Here is a 15,341-nt window from a genome sequence, read left to right as displayed (position 1 = left end):
ACTGTTGTCTGTCTGTCATCTGCTTCCCATCTGTCCGTCCGTTACTCAGTTGTTGGTTGTTGTTTTCCATACTCAAAACACAGACCCCCTTTTTGAGAAGATTATTCATCATTTCATTTCATTCTTCTTCCCTCCTTTTTGTCATCATGGCCACACCACCAAACCAGGGAGGGATGTCGGATTGAGAATGTGCAAAAGAATATTAAATGCCGGAAGTATGCCTTCAACATGCTGCAGCTGATGGCATTCCCCAAGATCTACCGGCCGCCGGAGGGGACCTATGGGAAGGTTGACTCCTGAACCCAACCTATATGTAGGAACTAAGATGGCTACTTCCTGATTCTCCACCCTCCACAGGGAGTGTGCATGTGCACACTTTGGGAGAAGTGTAGGGAAACAGGACACAGCCGGTGTAAAAAACAAACCATATGATTCCCGACGTAATCTAATCCAAGCAGTAAATATAGTCTATAGCCATGCGCTGCAGGTCCAGATGTAAAAAATAAATGAAAGGTTGTAGGTGTTTCTGATATTGGCCATGTTATGTAATGTTGCTGGGACACACTGTTTTGTCTGAGTTAAGTTTGTCCGTAAATCTTGTTCAGGCGTTCCTTTATCATTTTCTTATTCGCTGAGTCATCGTTTGTAATATCTGCGAAGCGTGTTGCTTGCCAATTGAGCATACTTTCTCATGCTCCGTTTCTGAAATGCCTTAAAGTCAACACAGTAACTCATTTGCATCAGACGTGGCTTGAAGGAAGCCTTGAAAAGGTTCTATAAGTTCGTGAAAAAGCTGAACAGACTTTCAGGTTTAGCTTGTTGTTCATGTTCCCTCAGCCTTCTACATAAGAGACCTGTCTGTCCCTTAAGAAGCCTGAGAGAGCTTACTGTAAATATAATTTAATTCCATGAAGGCTGAATATCTATCACATGCTGTATGGAACTTTACTTTTGTTTAAAAATATTGTTTTCCTTTATTTTCCCTCCACAATCAGTCAATTGAAAACCAAACCATAACCCCTTTGTATGATATTTATTTTTATATCCTTTTTAATCTGTTTTTATGCTTTATTCAGGGTCATTGTCTTGGATTCAAAAGCATCCAAAGCTCTTCCTGTATGTAAAATATCTTTGTTTGCGCTTTGCAATGTGTTGCATTCCTGTTTATTTAAATAAACTACATTTTATTCAATTGCTTGGGATGGATGTTAATATCTGTGTTCATCTTTTCATAATGTCTGTATCTTATTAGGGCAATGGATGTTGATCTCTCTGAGACAGGAATGTCCAAATAAGAACACACGCACGCACGCACGCACGCACACACGCACGCACGCACGCGTACTCACAGTTTCCTGATAGGGAACTGATCTACTGAGGGAGTTCCCTTTTTCACAATATTGGCTTCCAACCAGTTCAATGACTCTCCAGGGTTAGGAAGGGGTTTGTTACATTATCTCAGTCAGTTGCTAATATTGCAAACCCTTATCTGAATTTCCAACACTACTACACTGGGCTACTGTGGGCATTCCAGAGCCTGAGCAGCAGCTTCAGAAAACTAACGAGCTCACGGGCAATTGGCTGGATAATGGACTCCTGGTGTATCACTGACGAAGACATGGCGGAGGTCAAGAAGGAAGCGTTGGAGCGTCTGCGTCCGTACCTCTGTGAGAAGCTAGTGGCAGACCGCCACCTGGACTACCTCCGGTCCAGGAGGGTCCTTACGCGGGACGACGCCGAGGACATCTGCTGCAGGGTGGGGAACAGCAAGAAGACCGGTAGGATGCTGGACTACTTAGCCGAGAACCCCAGGGGCCTTGACTACCTCGTGGAGTCCATACGCCGAGTGAGGACCAAGGACTTTGTCATCGGGAAGATCACCAGCGAAGTCGAGGCGGTGAAGAGGAGAGAGGCGGCCATCTTATCAGCAGCAGGTAGTTCTCCGCCAGTCTGTATATGTAAAGAGAAAACTCCCTTTGTGTCGTTGCAAAGTGACAGTACTGGATACAAAGGCAGTAGTGAAGCACAGTCCATCCAAACCTCTCTGTCAAACTCCGAAGACAAGTGGGGTCAAAATGAAGCATCCTTTTCCTGGAGTGCCCTTCCTGAAGGAGTTAGTGTCTCTTCTCTACACAGTCTGCCAAAACCAGGAGAGCAGGGTGCCCCTTCAGTGCCCTTTGAGGACTCTGAGCCCGGGACCTTAGAGTCTGAGAGCAGTGACCAGTTTCACACCCTCCGTTCCTTTTCAACCCCCCCCCCTCTGTGATGGAGTAATACACAATGCCTGGATGTCTGGATTCAAACACAGGTTGGATTATATTGGGACAGTAAAGGGTTAGGTTTTATTGTGTCATAACTGTACATGTTATCGAATGTTTGATTTTCCTTATCATAAAAGCTTACAGTGAATCCACAAGACGTGGTTTCTAACACGTTTGTTCTAGCAATAAAATGTTTTACTGAAAACTTTGTTATTGAAATGCAAAAAAACCCTGTAGTTGTCCTTCAAGAAAAATACAGAACTATTACAAAATGGATGCGTGCCAGAAAGTTGTACTGGAGAGCTTTAGTTTCACATCTTCATCTGCCACAGTATCAGGAAATGGCGCACGGAACAGCTTCCTGTTTCTTTGAGGCACAGTCCCACTTCATGTCCCTATTTGAACTTCTGCCAGGCACCCATATTCTAGGAAATGATCAAATCAACATGTTTATTTTCTGGGATTTTATTTAGATTCAGGATGTGCAATTTTGACATACTGACAAGAACTCAAGGGAAACTAGTTAGTGACAGTTAGTGACAGTGACAGTTAGTGTGCATATGACATGGATGAGGAAACAAAAACATGTAAAGCTCCAAATAGGCATTTCAATAAATGTGTTAATAAATATGACAAAAGTACAGATGTAAAAGTTATTTGATTATATACAAAAATATAAACAGCTAGTTACAATTACACTTGAACTGAGAGGTAATATACATTTGGACATGAGCACTAGCTGTCACAATTTCTTCACATACTATCATGACCAAAGGTAGAATAACACACACATGACATTGTTTGCTACATTATTTATGAAAAACAATTTAAACATATTTACAATATATTCAACTGACAGTTTCCCCTATTCTCTCCAAAAGGCGCTCCAGGTTGTAGAGGAATATTGTGGAGTTGGCAACTCTCTGTGCCTCACACGGTGAGCATCTAGAACTGTTCTGTAAATGCAGAAAAAAAGAGAAGCAATACATTTAGATGAAAACAATATTCATTGGAAAGCAGAGTGACATTGGCATTCAAAATACTGTTGCTGCTAATCAAATGCATGCCAATCAAAAATGTGTTGTTGAACAATTGGAAGTATGGAGCGTCAGGACTTTTCACAACACATATTTGGGATAAACTTCAGAACTTTATTTAAAGGTTGACTTACATATTGGCGTTCATGTTCTTCCAATTGTTTTTTCCGATGGTAGATGGATGTTTTTATTTGGTCATGGTAGTTATCTGTGACCGACATGTCCTCGAACAGGACAACCTCCAACTCCAATAAATAACAGTGCATGAACTTAAAGATGCAGTTGTCCTGGGGGAGAACAGAACCACAGGCTGTGTTACAGTATATACACAGACTATAAAACATTGATCTGGAAATCTATAAAAGTATGCAAAAAGCTGTGTGTTCTAATCATGACATTACAAACAGGGGCGGACTGGGACCAGAAATCGGCCCTGGCATTTATAACACACTGAACCCTTTTTTTCCATGACGCCCCACACCGAATTTTCAAAGGAACAAAAATAAACTGCTTGTGCTTTATTGCATATTGCTACAAGAACTTACATTGTAGATGTCATCATTGGTAGGAGCATACAAACAGGCATCTGATTTCTGACAAAGAAAACCAGAGTTGTATGAATAATTGTTTATCCTTCAATGTCACACACATCACTAGTCCTTTGAAAATTCCTCCTTTACCCTAATTTCACACCAAACGCGCCATACCAGGACTACAAGATATTCATTAGCTGTATTCTTACTTCTATGGTACTTTTCAAGTTTTTCAACTCCGACTGAAGCTCTTTAACGTCATGTATTGTCATCCTGTGTGTTTCAGCAGCACCAGCAATGGGCAAATGTGTGGTGGCACTCAGGCAGCTTTAATAGAAGAGGTACGGATGAATACAGGGATGATACACAACGTAACACACAACACAATGAACTAATATGTCCTTCGTTTATTTTGTTATGATTGTGGTAATCTCTCTAAGGTATTTATAAGTCATATGGTTAACAAAAAAGATATGTTGAAATGGCCAATCAGGAGTCTGAAATAATACAGGTTATATCACAACTGGCCGTGATTGGGATTGGAGGCGCACAATTGGCCCAGCGTCGTCCGGGTTAGGGTTTGGCCGTGGAAGGCCGTCATTGTAAATAAGAATTTGTTCTTAACTGACTTGCTTAGTTAAATAAAGGTTAAATAAATACAATAACAAAAATGTCAAAAGGCATGTTTGTATTCATATTTTTATTAGGGGAGCACAAATCAGCCCCTCAAGTTCCACTTGCTGGTTCTTGTTTCTCCCTGGTCCCTAATTGATTAATGTACCAGTCACAAGTTTGGACACACTTACTTGTTCAAGGATTTCTTTGTTTTTACTATTTTCTACATTGTAGAATAATATTGACGACAAACTATAAAATAACACATATGGAATCATGTAGTAACCAAAAAAAGTGTTAAACAAATCAAAATATATGTTATTTTTGAGATTCTTCAAAGTAGCTACCCTTTGCCTTGACAGCTTTGCACACTCTTGGCATTCTCTCAACCAGCTTCATGAGGTGGTCACCTGGAGTGCATTTCAATTAACAGGTGTGCCTTGTTAAAAGTTCATTTGTGGAATTTCTTTCCTTCTTAATGCGTTTGAGCCAATCAGTTGTGTTGTGACAAGGTAGGGGTGGTATAGAGAAGATAGCCCTATTTGGTAAAATACCAATTCCATATTATGGCAAAAACTGCTCAAATAAGAAAAAGTAATGATGGACTGTCATTTCTCTTAAGACATGAAGGTCAGTCAATCCGGAAAATGTCAAGAACTTTGAAAGTTTCTTCAAGTGAAGTCCCTAAAACCATCTAGCACTAACATGAAACTGGCTCTCATGAGGACCGCCACAGGAAAGACCCAGAGTTACCTCTGCTGCAAAAGATAATAATAATAATAATATATGCCATTTAGCAGACGCTTTTATCCAAAGCGACTTACAGTCATGTGTGCATACATTCTACGTATGGGTGGTCCCGGGGATCGAACCCACTACCCTGGCGTTACAAGCGCCATGCTCTACCAACTGAGCTACAGGACATTAGAGTTAACTGCACCTCAATTAAATGCTTCACAGAGTTCAAGTAACAAACACATCTCAACATCAACTGTTCAGAGGAGACTGCGTGAATCAGGCCTTCATGGTCAAATTGCTGCAAAGAAACCACTACTATTTGTATTTATTTATTTAACTAGGCAAGTCAGTTAAGAACAAATTCTTATTTACAATGACAGCCTACAGTGGAACAGTGGGTTAACTGCCTTATTCAGGGGGTAGAACGACATGTTTACCTTGTCAGCGCTAACCACGAGACTAACTACCGCCTCAAATCTAAAGGACACCAATAATAAGAAGAGACTTGCTTGGGTCAATAAACATGGACATTAGACCGTTGGAAATCTGTCCTTTGGTCTGATGAGTCCAAATTTCAGATTTTTGGTTCCAACCGCTGTGTCTTTGTGTGACGCAGAGTAGGTGAACGGATGATCTCCATTCTTCCCGTGGCGCTTTGCTGGTGACACTGTCTGTGATTTATTTCGAATTCAAGGCACACTTAACCAGCATGTCTACCACAGCATTCTGCAGCAATTGTTTTTCAACAGGACAATGACCCAAAACACACCTCCAGGCTGTGTCAGGGCCATTTGACCAATAAGGAGAGTGATGGAGTGCTGCATCAGATGACCTGGCCTCCACAATCACCTGACCTCAACCCAATTGAGATGGTTTGGGATGAGTTGGACCGCAGAGTGAATGGATGCTCAGGATATGTGGGAACTTCTTCAAGATTGTTGAAAAAGCATTCCAGGTGAAGCTGGTTGAGAGAATACCAATAGTCTGTAAAGCTAGGCAAATGGTGGCTACTTTGAAGAATCTAAAATATATATTGATTTGTTTAACACATTTTGGGTTAGTACATTATTCCATATGTGTTTTTTCATAGTTTTTATGTCTTCACTATTATTCTACAATGTAGAAAATAGTTAAAATTACGAAAAACCATTGAATGGGTAGGTGTGTCCAAACTTTTGCCTGGTACTGTATGTCATTGGATGACTGGAGAGTCCATGCACTTGCTTCCCCAGGTGTCAGTAAGTGTCTGACTGAAGGAATACCAAACTGTGGCCCTTGAGGACAGGAGTGGTGCACCCCGGCATGTATGTTTGAAGCATTCAAATTCCCAAATATATATTCTAATGGAATGGAAACAAGTGTCAACCCCACTCTGGGCACCATAACAATACAGCGATTTCCCAGTGTGCAATAGTGATGTAATGAAGACATAACAACATTATTAGATTTACCCTCAAAGCAGTAAGATGAATGATGTCATCGCCCAGCTGTTTTAATAAATGAATCGTAATCTTAGCAATGCACTTGACTCGTGAAAGTGTATAGATACGAGAACCTCACGAATGCTGAGAAGTGCATGGCTTGGTGTCATACAATCGGATTACAGGGAGCATGCAGGGAGTAACAGTAAACAGAATGCATGCATAACAGCTACACTCCTGCCCATGCAAAGCTAAAGCTACATTTCAAGCTCTCTGTAAAAACACGTACATCAGAAATGTAATCAAACTGCAGCAAGCAATGCTGCTGTGTGTGTTTCATACGGTGCTATACCTCAATATTAAGAAGCAATTCCAGAGCTCAATGTTCAGACGCTGGTGTGGATAGTAATGGAAACCCCAGAAGAGACAGATCCATCGCACACTTTTCTAGAAACAATCACAAAAAAAGAAGACACATGGGAATGCCTTGTTGTTCAAAATCCTCAGAAAGGTGTTTTTCTAGTTGGTCAACGCCCAGAGCTAGATGTTTTCCCAAGCTGGATCACAGCCAAACTGTGAAAGTGAAAGTGTATTAACAGCTTCTGGGAGAAAGTCACTTTTTTTATACATTCATAGGAAAATAACAGAAGAACATACAGTTCTGCCATTTATCACTAAATATTCTTAATAACCCCGTTTTTAGATGATAGATCTGAACGTTAACACAGAGCGAGCTTTCTTCTTGAATTTCTGAAATCGGTATCAATGTTTACTGGTTAGGTATAGCTTATCTTAAAGTCACAATAGTTATTGTGACTTTAAGAGTCAGATACTCTCCAGATCAAGGCAAAATAGCCCACTAGTTGTCTGATCTACAGACGTGTTACTTCAGCACCAAGTGGTTTAAATGTAATTTACAGTTAATTGACCCAAAAGTCAATTGTGTCAAGTGTCCCGTGTGAGGAGGACAAGCTATTGAAAAAAAACGTGTTTTAAACCAAAAAAATACGCATTTTCAATCTCTTTTTAACGTCAATGTCAGTATGCTGGATGAGTCATCTCAAGTCAATCTATTTCCAAACTCCTGTGATTGACAAAGTCATATGTCGGTTATAAACATAGTGGCAGTGTGCCACGCGTGGACTTTGTTTCATAAAGAAGCACTTCGATCCGATAATTTCACCGTGTGGCTGAATAACATGACAGAGGGCAATGTAAAATAGAAGCCGTGGTTTAGGCTAAATACATTTACTCACCAGGGATATGCATTAGGCATTCAATAAAACAAGTTTAGAAGTCAGACTGTCGCAGGAACTCCCTAGAACCTTTACTTTTTAGTGATAACCTTGTAGCCTGTCAAATATCCAATATTGTACCCGAACATAACCTATACAATGTAGGCTAATGGTAGACAATTGAATATTTGTAAATTGCATACCTTTGTCCTGCGCTCCAATAAACGAATGCAAAAAAGGAGCACTGTCAAAAAACCTGTCATCCGCGTTGTTCGCTGCCCCCCGAGCAGTTAGGGCAAAAGCCAAGATCACATTTTAACATTATCCGAGAGTTATCCATTTCACGTGTCGTAAATTCCAACCATGCGTTATTATGGCAAATTTACCGATAAAAGAAACGTTTGGCTCATGTATTGCATGAGGACATAAACTCTGGGCCCTCGCCCTGAACACATGGTGTGCGCAATGCCGCGCTCACCAGCGCTGGGTTTGCTGTAAACCTAAATTTTGCACACACCCTCACATATTCGTCATACTCACATGGAAGCAGGTGTTTGATGTCAATCCTAAACTTCTATTTAATTCAAATTACCTCTATTACTGTAAATGTTTAATTGTAATCCAATTATACTTTGCAGTGAAAGCACGTCGAAAGAAAGGCTATATGAAATTCCCGGAGATTACGCAAAGAATGTCTCCATTAATATAGTGTTTTAGTCCACCAGAACCTATTCTTAAACCCGGCTCAAGGAGAGTAAACATTTAGTACCCACTCATATACCACACCTGTGTTTGATGATGCCTATGATGGGTGATGGATGGCGGCTGCACATTGAGAATCACATAGTTTCCAAGTATTCCCACGCATAAGAGAGATACGTATTTAATCGTATACATTACATTTACATGTAACATTTAAGTCATTTAGCAGACGCTCTTATCCAGAGCGATTTACAAATTGGTGCATTCACCTTATGACATACAGTGGAACAGTCACTTTACAATAGTGCATCTAAATCTTAAAGGGGGGGGGTTATAAACGTAACAAGGTTTTAAATTATGTTTTAGTCAAACATCTGTTTGGGCATCATGCAGTGAATTTGCCTTCTACAAATTATTTGTATTATGTTCCGGCCCACCGACCATCCGCTCAAGAAAAAACTCATCTTTAGTCTACCAGACGCTATAGGAAATATGAAGTGTAGCTGAGGTTACTGAGAAACATGAGGACGATAGAAGGAACACAAGTGGATACAGTGAATGCAACAGCGAGATAGCGGAGGTACAAACCACAGGAGAGTGCACCCATGAGAGGTCAGGTGACATTACATGACAAAAAACAAAATAGCGTGGTAACAATCACAGGCGAGTAGAGAGCAATGCCCAGCTTATGGCAAATAATTTTGCCAAGGTGTGTCAGGCAGGGACATATCAGGCTGAGTAAAGAAAGTGCATGTTGTGGAGGATAATATACAGAGAGGGGAAAGCTCTGACAATGATGAACCGGTCTACACCATGGAATGCATCAGTAAGGCTCACTCTCAGGGACAGAAATGGTTGGTGCAGCTGAGACTGAATAATAAAAGATAAGAAGGCCAGCTTGACACAGTGTAATGAGCAAGAGAGTAAAAGAGAGAGTATCACCAATTATAAACTGGGTGGTTCAAGCCCTGAATGCCGAGTGGCTGACAGCCATGGTATATCAGACCATTTCTCATAGGGATGGCAGAATATACATTTGTTTTACTGCTCAAGCCCAGACTACTCTTTGAACTTGTTGAGACGGACCAAAATCCACCACTCTCTGGTTCTACATGTTAGCGCTTCGGACCCATGACTGAGACAATACCAGCAGAGTGAAACAAAGTGGAGCAGTGTCTTAAATGACCAAAGAACAGCTGCTGAGTTATTGTGAAGTTTTCAACGATCCAGTGGTCTGTGCAAAGGAGATGCCCACTTCATATGGGACCCAATTTGCACCCCTGTACAATGTGCACCACGGAATGTGCCTGTAGCCTTGAAGGCACGAGTGAAAGCCCATGTTATGCAGGTGAATGAGGACCCAAAAGCGACTTGGCGAAAACAGAGTCTTTATTCCAGTAAAGGAACTATGCAAAACTCCTAGACAAATCGGAGCGGTAAACAAAGCATAAAAAACAATTCCACTCGTAATGACGAGAACAGACTGGAGACTCGACCATAAACTGTAGGTTGCCTCGGGAAGGCACTGACCGTAGCAGACTCAGACACCTGCTCACCACGCAGCATCTGAGGGAAACACGACACGACAGGGCGAGACAAAGACACAGCACGGTGAACAATATACAAGGATCCGACAGGACAGAAACGGAAAACAAGGGGAGAAATAGGGACTCTAATCAGAGGAAAAGATAGGGAACAGGTGTGGAACGACTAAATGATTGATTAGGGGAATAGGAACAGCTGGGAGCAGGAACGGAACGATAGAGAGAAGAGAGAGAGGGAGGGAGAGAGAAAAAGGGAACGAACCTAAAAAGACCAGCAGGGGGAAAACGAACAGAAGGGAAAGCAAAATGACAAGACAATATAAGACAAAACATGACAGCCCAACTGGACAAATGTGAACATGGTGGATATATCACCCCAGTGACTGTGCCGACGCCCTGGATAAGCAACATGGTCATAGACAGAGAAGATCAAATTATGTATGGACCCAAAACCCCTTAAATCAAGCACTGAAAAGATCTCACTACCGTATGCCAATATTAGAGGATGTGTTGTACAAACCGTCGCAGGCACACGTATTTACACTGGTGGATGCCAGAGATGCCTTTCTCCAGTGTAAACTGGATGAGGACAGCAGCAGGAGGACGACGTTCTGGTTGCCATGGGACATGATGAGATGGCTGAAACGTCCCTTCGGGCTGTCCGCGGTCCCCGAGATGTATCGACGTAAGCAACGTGAACTGCTGGGGGACCTCGAGCCTATCGCAGATGATATTCTTGTTGCCGGATTGCGGGGACTCCAATGAAAAGGCAGAGTGAGAAAACGCCAACCATCTGCAGCAGGCACTGATGGAGCGGTGCAGGGAGGTGAGACTCAGGCTCAGTGTGCTAAAGCTGCAGTTCAGTTTCATGGACACGAGGGCCTGAGAATAGACCCAGAAAAGACCAGGGCTGTACTGAACATGCTGGCGCCCACGGATGCCAAGGTAGTACAGCTCTTCATTGGATTTGTGACATACCTGGCCACGATCCTGCCCAAGCTGTCTGAAGTGTTTGAGCCACTCAAACGGCTGCTGGACAAGAACAGTGTGTGGCACTGGCTCCCTAAACTTGACCAAGTAGTACAGGAAATAAAAGGCCTGACGTCTATCACGCCTGTTCTGAGGTACTATTACGTCTTGAAACCGGTCACTGTGCAGAGTGACGCAAGTAAGAATGGCTTAGGGTGCTGCCTAACGCAACAGGGACAGCCTGTGGAGCCTGTGGAGCCCGTGGAGCCTGTGGAGCCTGTGGAGTCTGTGGAGCCTGTGGAGCCTGTGGAGTCTGTGGAGTCTGTGGAGTTTGCTTTGTGAGCATTGACACCAACGGATCGAAAAGAGACCAGACATTTTTTGAGTATTGTATTTGTTTTGTAGAGATTTCATCAGTTTCTCTCTGGCAGAGAGTTAATAACGGCTGAGACAGATCATAAACAGTTGATCACAAACTTCAAGAAGTCACTCCTCTGTGCCCCTAAGCGTCTCCAAGGTATGTTAATGCAGCTGCAAAAACTACAACGTGGGTGTCATCTACAAGCCTGGGCCGGAAATGTACATCAGCAACAAGGAAGGCAGGAGGACAGACGCACCACACACACACAACACACTGTGAGCAACACAGAGAGTGAGCAGGCTGCATTCACACACATTGACCAGGCACAGGCATCTCAATATTACAAACCACAGGTTCTGTCCGATTTTACAGCACACTGAGGTCAAGACTTTACAGGACTTAAAGTCAGTTGTTCTCTCAGGATGGCCAGCTGTGAAAGAGGACACCTCTCTGAGTGGAAGAGATTATTAGTAATTTTGTGATGAAATCAACGTGCAGAACGGGGTGCTGTACAGAGGACAGTGTGTTATTATTCCAAGGGCACTGAGGGCGGAAATGTTAAGCCGCATACATGCTAGCCACAATGGCGGAGAGGCATGCTATAGACACGCAAGTGACACTTTTCTGTCCGAACATGAGAGGGGAAATCAAGGACTACGTATCCAACTGCTCAGCCTGTAATGAATATGCAGGAGCACAGCAAAACATATCAACGGTGTCACATGACATCCCAGAGCGCCCCTGGCAAACAGTGAGCATGGACCTTTTTGCCTACGCAGGGAAGGACTTCCTGATCACGGTTGATCATTACTCAGATTACTGGGAGGTGAAGCCACTGCTAAACGTGTCAGCTGACACAGTGTTAATTCCAGTTTGCCCGCCATGGGCATCCTGAATGTGTAATCACGGACAATGGGGGGGGTGCTATGATTCAGCCAGATTCAAAACATTTGCAGAGAAGTAGAGATTCACTCATATCACCTCCTCCCCTCACCATCCACAAGCCAATGGAAAGGCAGAGTCAGCGGTCAAGAAAGTGAAAGGCCTAGACAGTACGGATGTATAGTCAACTTTTCTGCAGTGGCGCAACACACCCACTGAGGGGATGGACAGTAGCCCAGCACAGCGTCTCATGTCACACAGATTCAAGTCATCAAGGGGGCGCACAGGTCACTCGCCCATCCCCTGATCAGAACCCACAACCCTTCCACGTTTGGTTCCTGAGGTACCAGGACAGAGAGAAAGTTATGATCCTACACAACGGGGAGGCAATTAAATCCTTTCCAGACATCAGTCCCGAAATGGTGAAACGCAGGAAGGAATTCGAACATTTGAAAAAAATAACTCACCTCCAAGAACATTCCCTTTGAGCTGCTTCAACCTGCAACGACGAAAATCATCCCTAAGAGAAGATTCTTCAAAATCACAGAGAAGATTCTTCAAAACGAAGTCGCAACTTTTCTCCGCAGATTGCAGGCAATCGGCTCAGGACATGGTTGATTGGCCAGCGGAGTGGGTTAATTTCACTGCTAGGGTTAATTTCACTGAGCTATGTCCCACTAGCCTGTCTTATTACTGGCATAACCGGTAGGACTGCTTTGCTGGATTATACTCTAGTTTACTGACAGATTAATGAGTTAAGATCCCAGTATCCATGTAAAGAAACTATTTGTTTTTACCAGGGTGACATTGTTTTAAAGATGTTATTTGGGACAGGCATGGGGGGGGGTGTAGTAAAAAGCTAAATGGATCTACCTCCTGGTCCTCTTCCCCTGTCTTACCCACCAAGGGTAGAGACAGAGATGACCTCGCCTACTGAAATACCGGATTGGGCAAAACCACCAGAAGACTCATTGATGATAGAGTAAGGGCACTAAACAAGCCCAACCAACTATTGAACCTGACTGGTGTCAGGAAGGATCACCCTCTGCCTCAAGTGACACCTCTGAATGGGAACAGCTGATAGACTCATTGATGATAGAGTAATAGGCTCTGTCATAAACAGAGGCCCATATGCGCACTGTAAGAAAAGTGTTTCCTCATTGTTGCTAGAGTAATAGGCTCTGTCATAAACAGAGGCCCATATGCGCACTGTAAGAAAAGTGTTTCCTCATTGTTGCTAGAGTAATAGGCTCTGTCATAAACAGAGGCCCATATGCGCACTGTAAGAAAAGTGTTTCCTCATTGTTGCTAGAGTAATAGGCTCTGTCATAAACAGAGGCCCATATGCGCACTGTAAGAAAAGTGTTTCCTCATTGTTGCTAGAGTAATAGGCTCTGTCATAAACAGAGGCCCATAAGAAAAGTGTTTCCTCATTGTTGCTAGAGTAATAGGCTCTGTCATAAACAGAGGCCATATGCGCACTGTAAGAAAAGTGTTTCCTCATTGTTGCTAGAGTAATAGGCTCTGTCATAAACAGAGGCCTATATGCGCACTGTAAGAAAAGTGTTTCCTCATTGTTGCTAGAGTAATAGGCTCTGTCATAAACAGAGGCCCATATGCGCACTGTAAGAAAAGTGTTTCCTCATTGTTGCTAGAGTAATAGGCTCTGTCATAAACAGAGGCCCATATGCGCACTGTAAGAAAATTATTTCCTGTTGTAAGATATGTCATCACCCTCTCTGCTCTGAGGGAATGGGAGGAGCGGCGGATCGGGTGCAGAGAATCAAAAGGTATATAAAGAGACATTTGCCATTACTTTGGCGCTGACTTCTTGAATTCTGAATTCATTTAGACAACCATTTGACTTCGGGTAATTGCCACCTGACTCAAATTACTTAAAGATTCTAACTTGTTGGATCTGAGAAGGGTCTCTCCGATATACCGTTTAACTATTGAACAGCTGTTCTCTCGCCTGTGGCCTTGGTGCTTGTATACTGATACAAATTATACCCAGAGCCAGTCTTTGAAACGGCAACTCTCGGTTGAGCTCAGTACCTCGCCCTAGTTGCATGGCACGGACGCTGCGGTAGTTCAACGGGACTGACAGTCACTCTAGTCCTTAAGTTGATCTCCTGTTAATACCTACGGTTATCTGAATTGACCCTGTCGCCCGCGGCCTTGGTGCTTGTATACTGATGCAAATTATACCCAGAGCCAGTCTTTGAAACTGCAACTCTCAGTTGAGCTCAGTACCTCGCCCTAGTTGTGTGGTACAGACTCTTCAATATTCCAGTGGGGCAGGGAATCACCAGCGGGTTCTGTCGTCCAGTCCAAACTTGAATCTCTCAATTTAGTAAACCGCCAACTTCAAGTCAACCTCTCAGCCAGTAGAGGGGAGTCGCTACTAACTAAATTCTAAAAGAACTCTGACCAATTGAAACTCTGCTCCTGATCTCGTGGGTCTCCTCGTCATCTCTCAAAGGTAATTAAATAACTATTATAAGCATTTAATATAGAGATAAGTGTTATCATTGTACCAGGCATTTTATAGAGCATTAAGGCATTTGCATGTTTTTGATTAACGCTGTGTGTGACCGAGTAACAAATTGTGTTTGATTGTAAAAGACAAAAAACAGAGTGTTTTCAAAAATAAACGGTGGTCTTATTTTGTCTCGAGTAAACGGTTCTCTCAAAGACAGTTAACGGCACGGGAGATAACAACTCTGACACTCCCTGCTACCGGGACACTGGAAACGGAGATCAGTACTCTATGACAGAATGAGTTATCTTTAAAAGACAAAGAGGAAGGTGTGTCCAGTAGTGATTCATTTAATTGTCTTATCGATCTATCTAAGTTTTATTTTCCAAGCGATACATAGCCGACGGGCAGAGTAGTGAGACTAAGTTGACTAAAGGTCTTCACACTTTAAACTAGATACATCACAGAGGGGAAACACTCAACCACAGGGAAATCATATAGAAGCTGGTAGGACTAGTGCTTAATAATAACTCAAGGACCAATTAGTGGTGAAGCAAAGAGTCT

At 42.8% G+C, this 15,341-nt stretch overlaps 3 protein-coding genes across 5 annotated transcripts in view; 2 read left to right on the top strand and 1 right to left on the bottom strand.

Annotated features, from left to right (window-relative positions):
• Positions 1-1,195, top strand: part of LOC124012699 (type II inositol 3,4-bisphosphate 4-phosphatase-like) — a 235,042-nt gene extending 233,847 nt beyond the window's left edge. The window contains exon 22 of the mRNA XM_046326580.1: positions 168-1,195. Coding sequence (XP_046182536.1) covers positions 168-300 — 133 coding nt within the window. The 3' untranslated portion in view covers positions 301-1,195. The remainder of the gene's footprint in view (positions 1-167) is intronic.
• Positions 1,196-1,588: 393 nt separating this feature from the next.
• LOC124012700 (B-cell lymphoma/leukemia 10-like) lies at positions 1,589-2,266 on the top strand. The gene has a single exon (XM_046326587.1). It carries the CDS (start codon positions 1,589-1,591, stop codon positions 2,264-2,266), a length of 678 nt encoding a protein of 225 aa, XP_046182543.1.
• A 131-nt stretch (positions 2,267-2,397) lies between these two features.
• LOC124012701 lies at positions 2,398-8,352 on the bottom strand. 3 transcript variants are annotated; one of them, XM_046326588.1, is made up of 7 exons: positions 8,044-8,352; positions 6,958-7,052; positions 4,041-4,158; positions 3,844-3,891; positions 3,433-3,585; positions 3,119-3,217; positions 2,398-2,686 (listed from the first exon to the last, which is right to left on the bottom strand). In XM_046326588.1, exons 1-7 carry the CDS (start codon positions 8,101-8,103, stop codon positions 2,657-2,659), a joined length of 603 nt encoding a protein of 200 aa, XP_046182544.1. In that variant the 5' UTR covers positions 8,104-8,352; the 3' UTR covers positions 2,398-2,656. The 3 variants fall into 3 exon arrangements, with proteins under 3 accessions (XP_046182544.1, XP_046182546.1, XP_046182545.1); XM_046326590.1 differs by having other exon boundaries at positions 3,103-3,217; positions 8,044-8,347; XM_046326589.1 differs by lacking the exon at positions 2,398-2,686 and having other exon boundaries at positions 2,715-3,217; positions 8,044-8,343.
• Between the last annotated feature and the right edge of the window lie 6,989 nt (positions 8,353-15,341).

The sequence above is a fragment of the Oncorhynchus gorbuscha genome, linkage group LG24, assembly GCF_021184085.1.
Source record: "Oncorhynchus gorbuscha isolate QuinsamMale2020 ecotype Even-year linkage group LG24, OgorEven_v1.0, whole genome shotgun sequence".
NCBI lineage: Eukaryota > Metazoa > Chordata > Actinopteri > Salmoniformes > Salmonidae > Oncorhynchus > Oncorhynchus gorbuscha.
The sequence above is the reverse complement of the archived record's forward strand: the minus strand, read 5'-3'. Positions and strand labels throughout refer to the sequence as shown.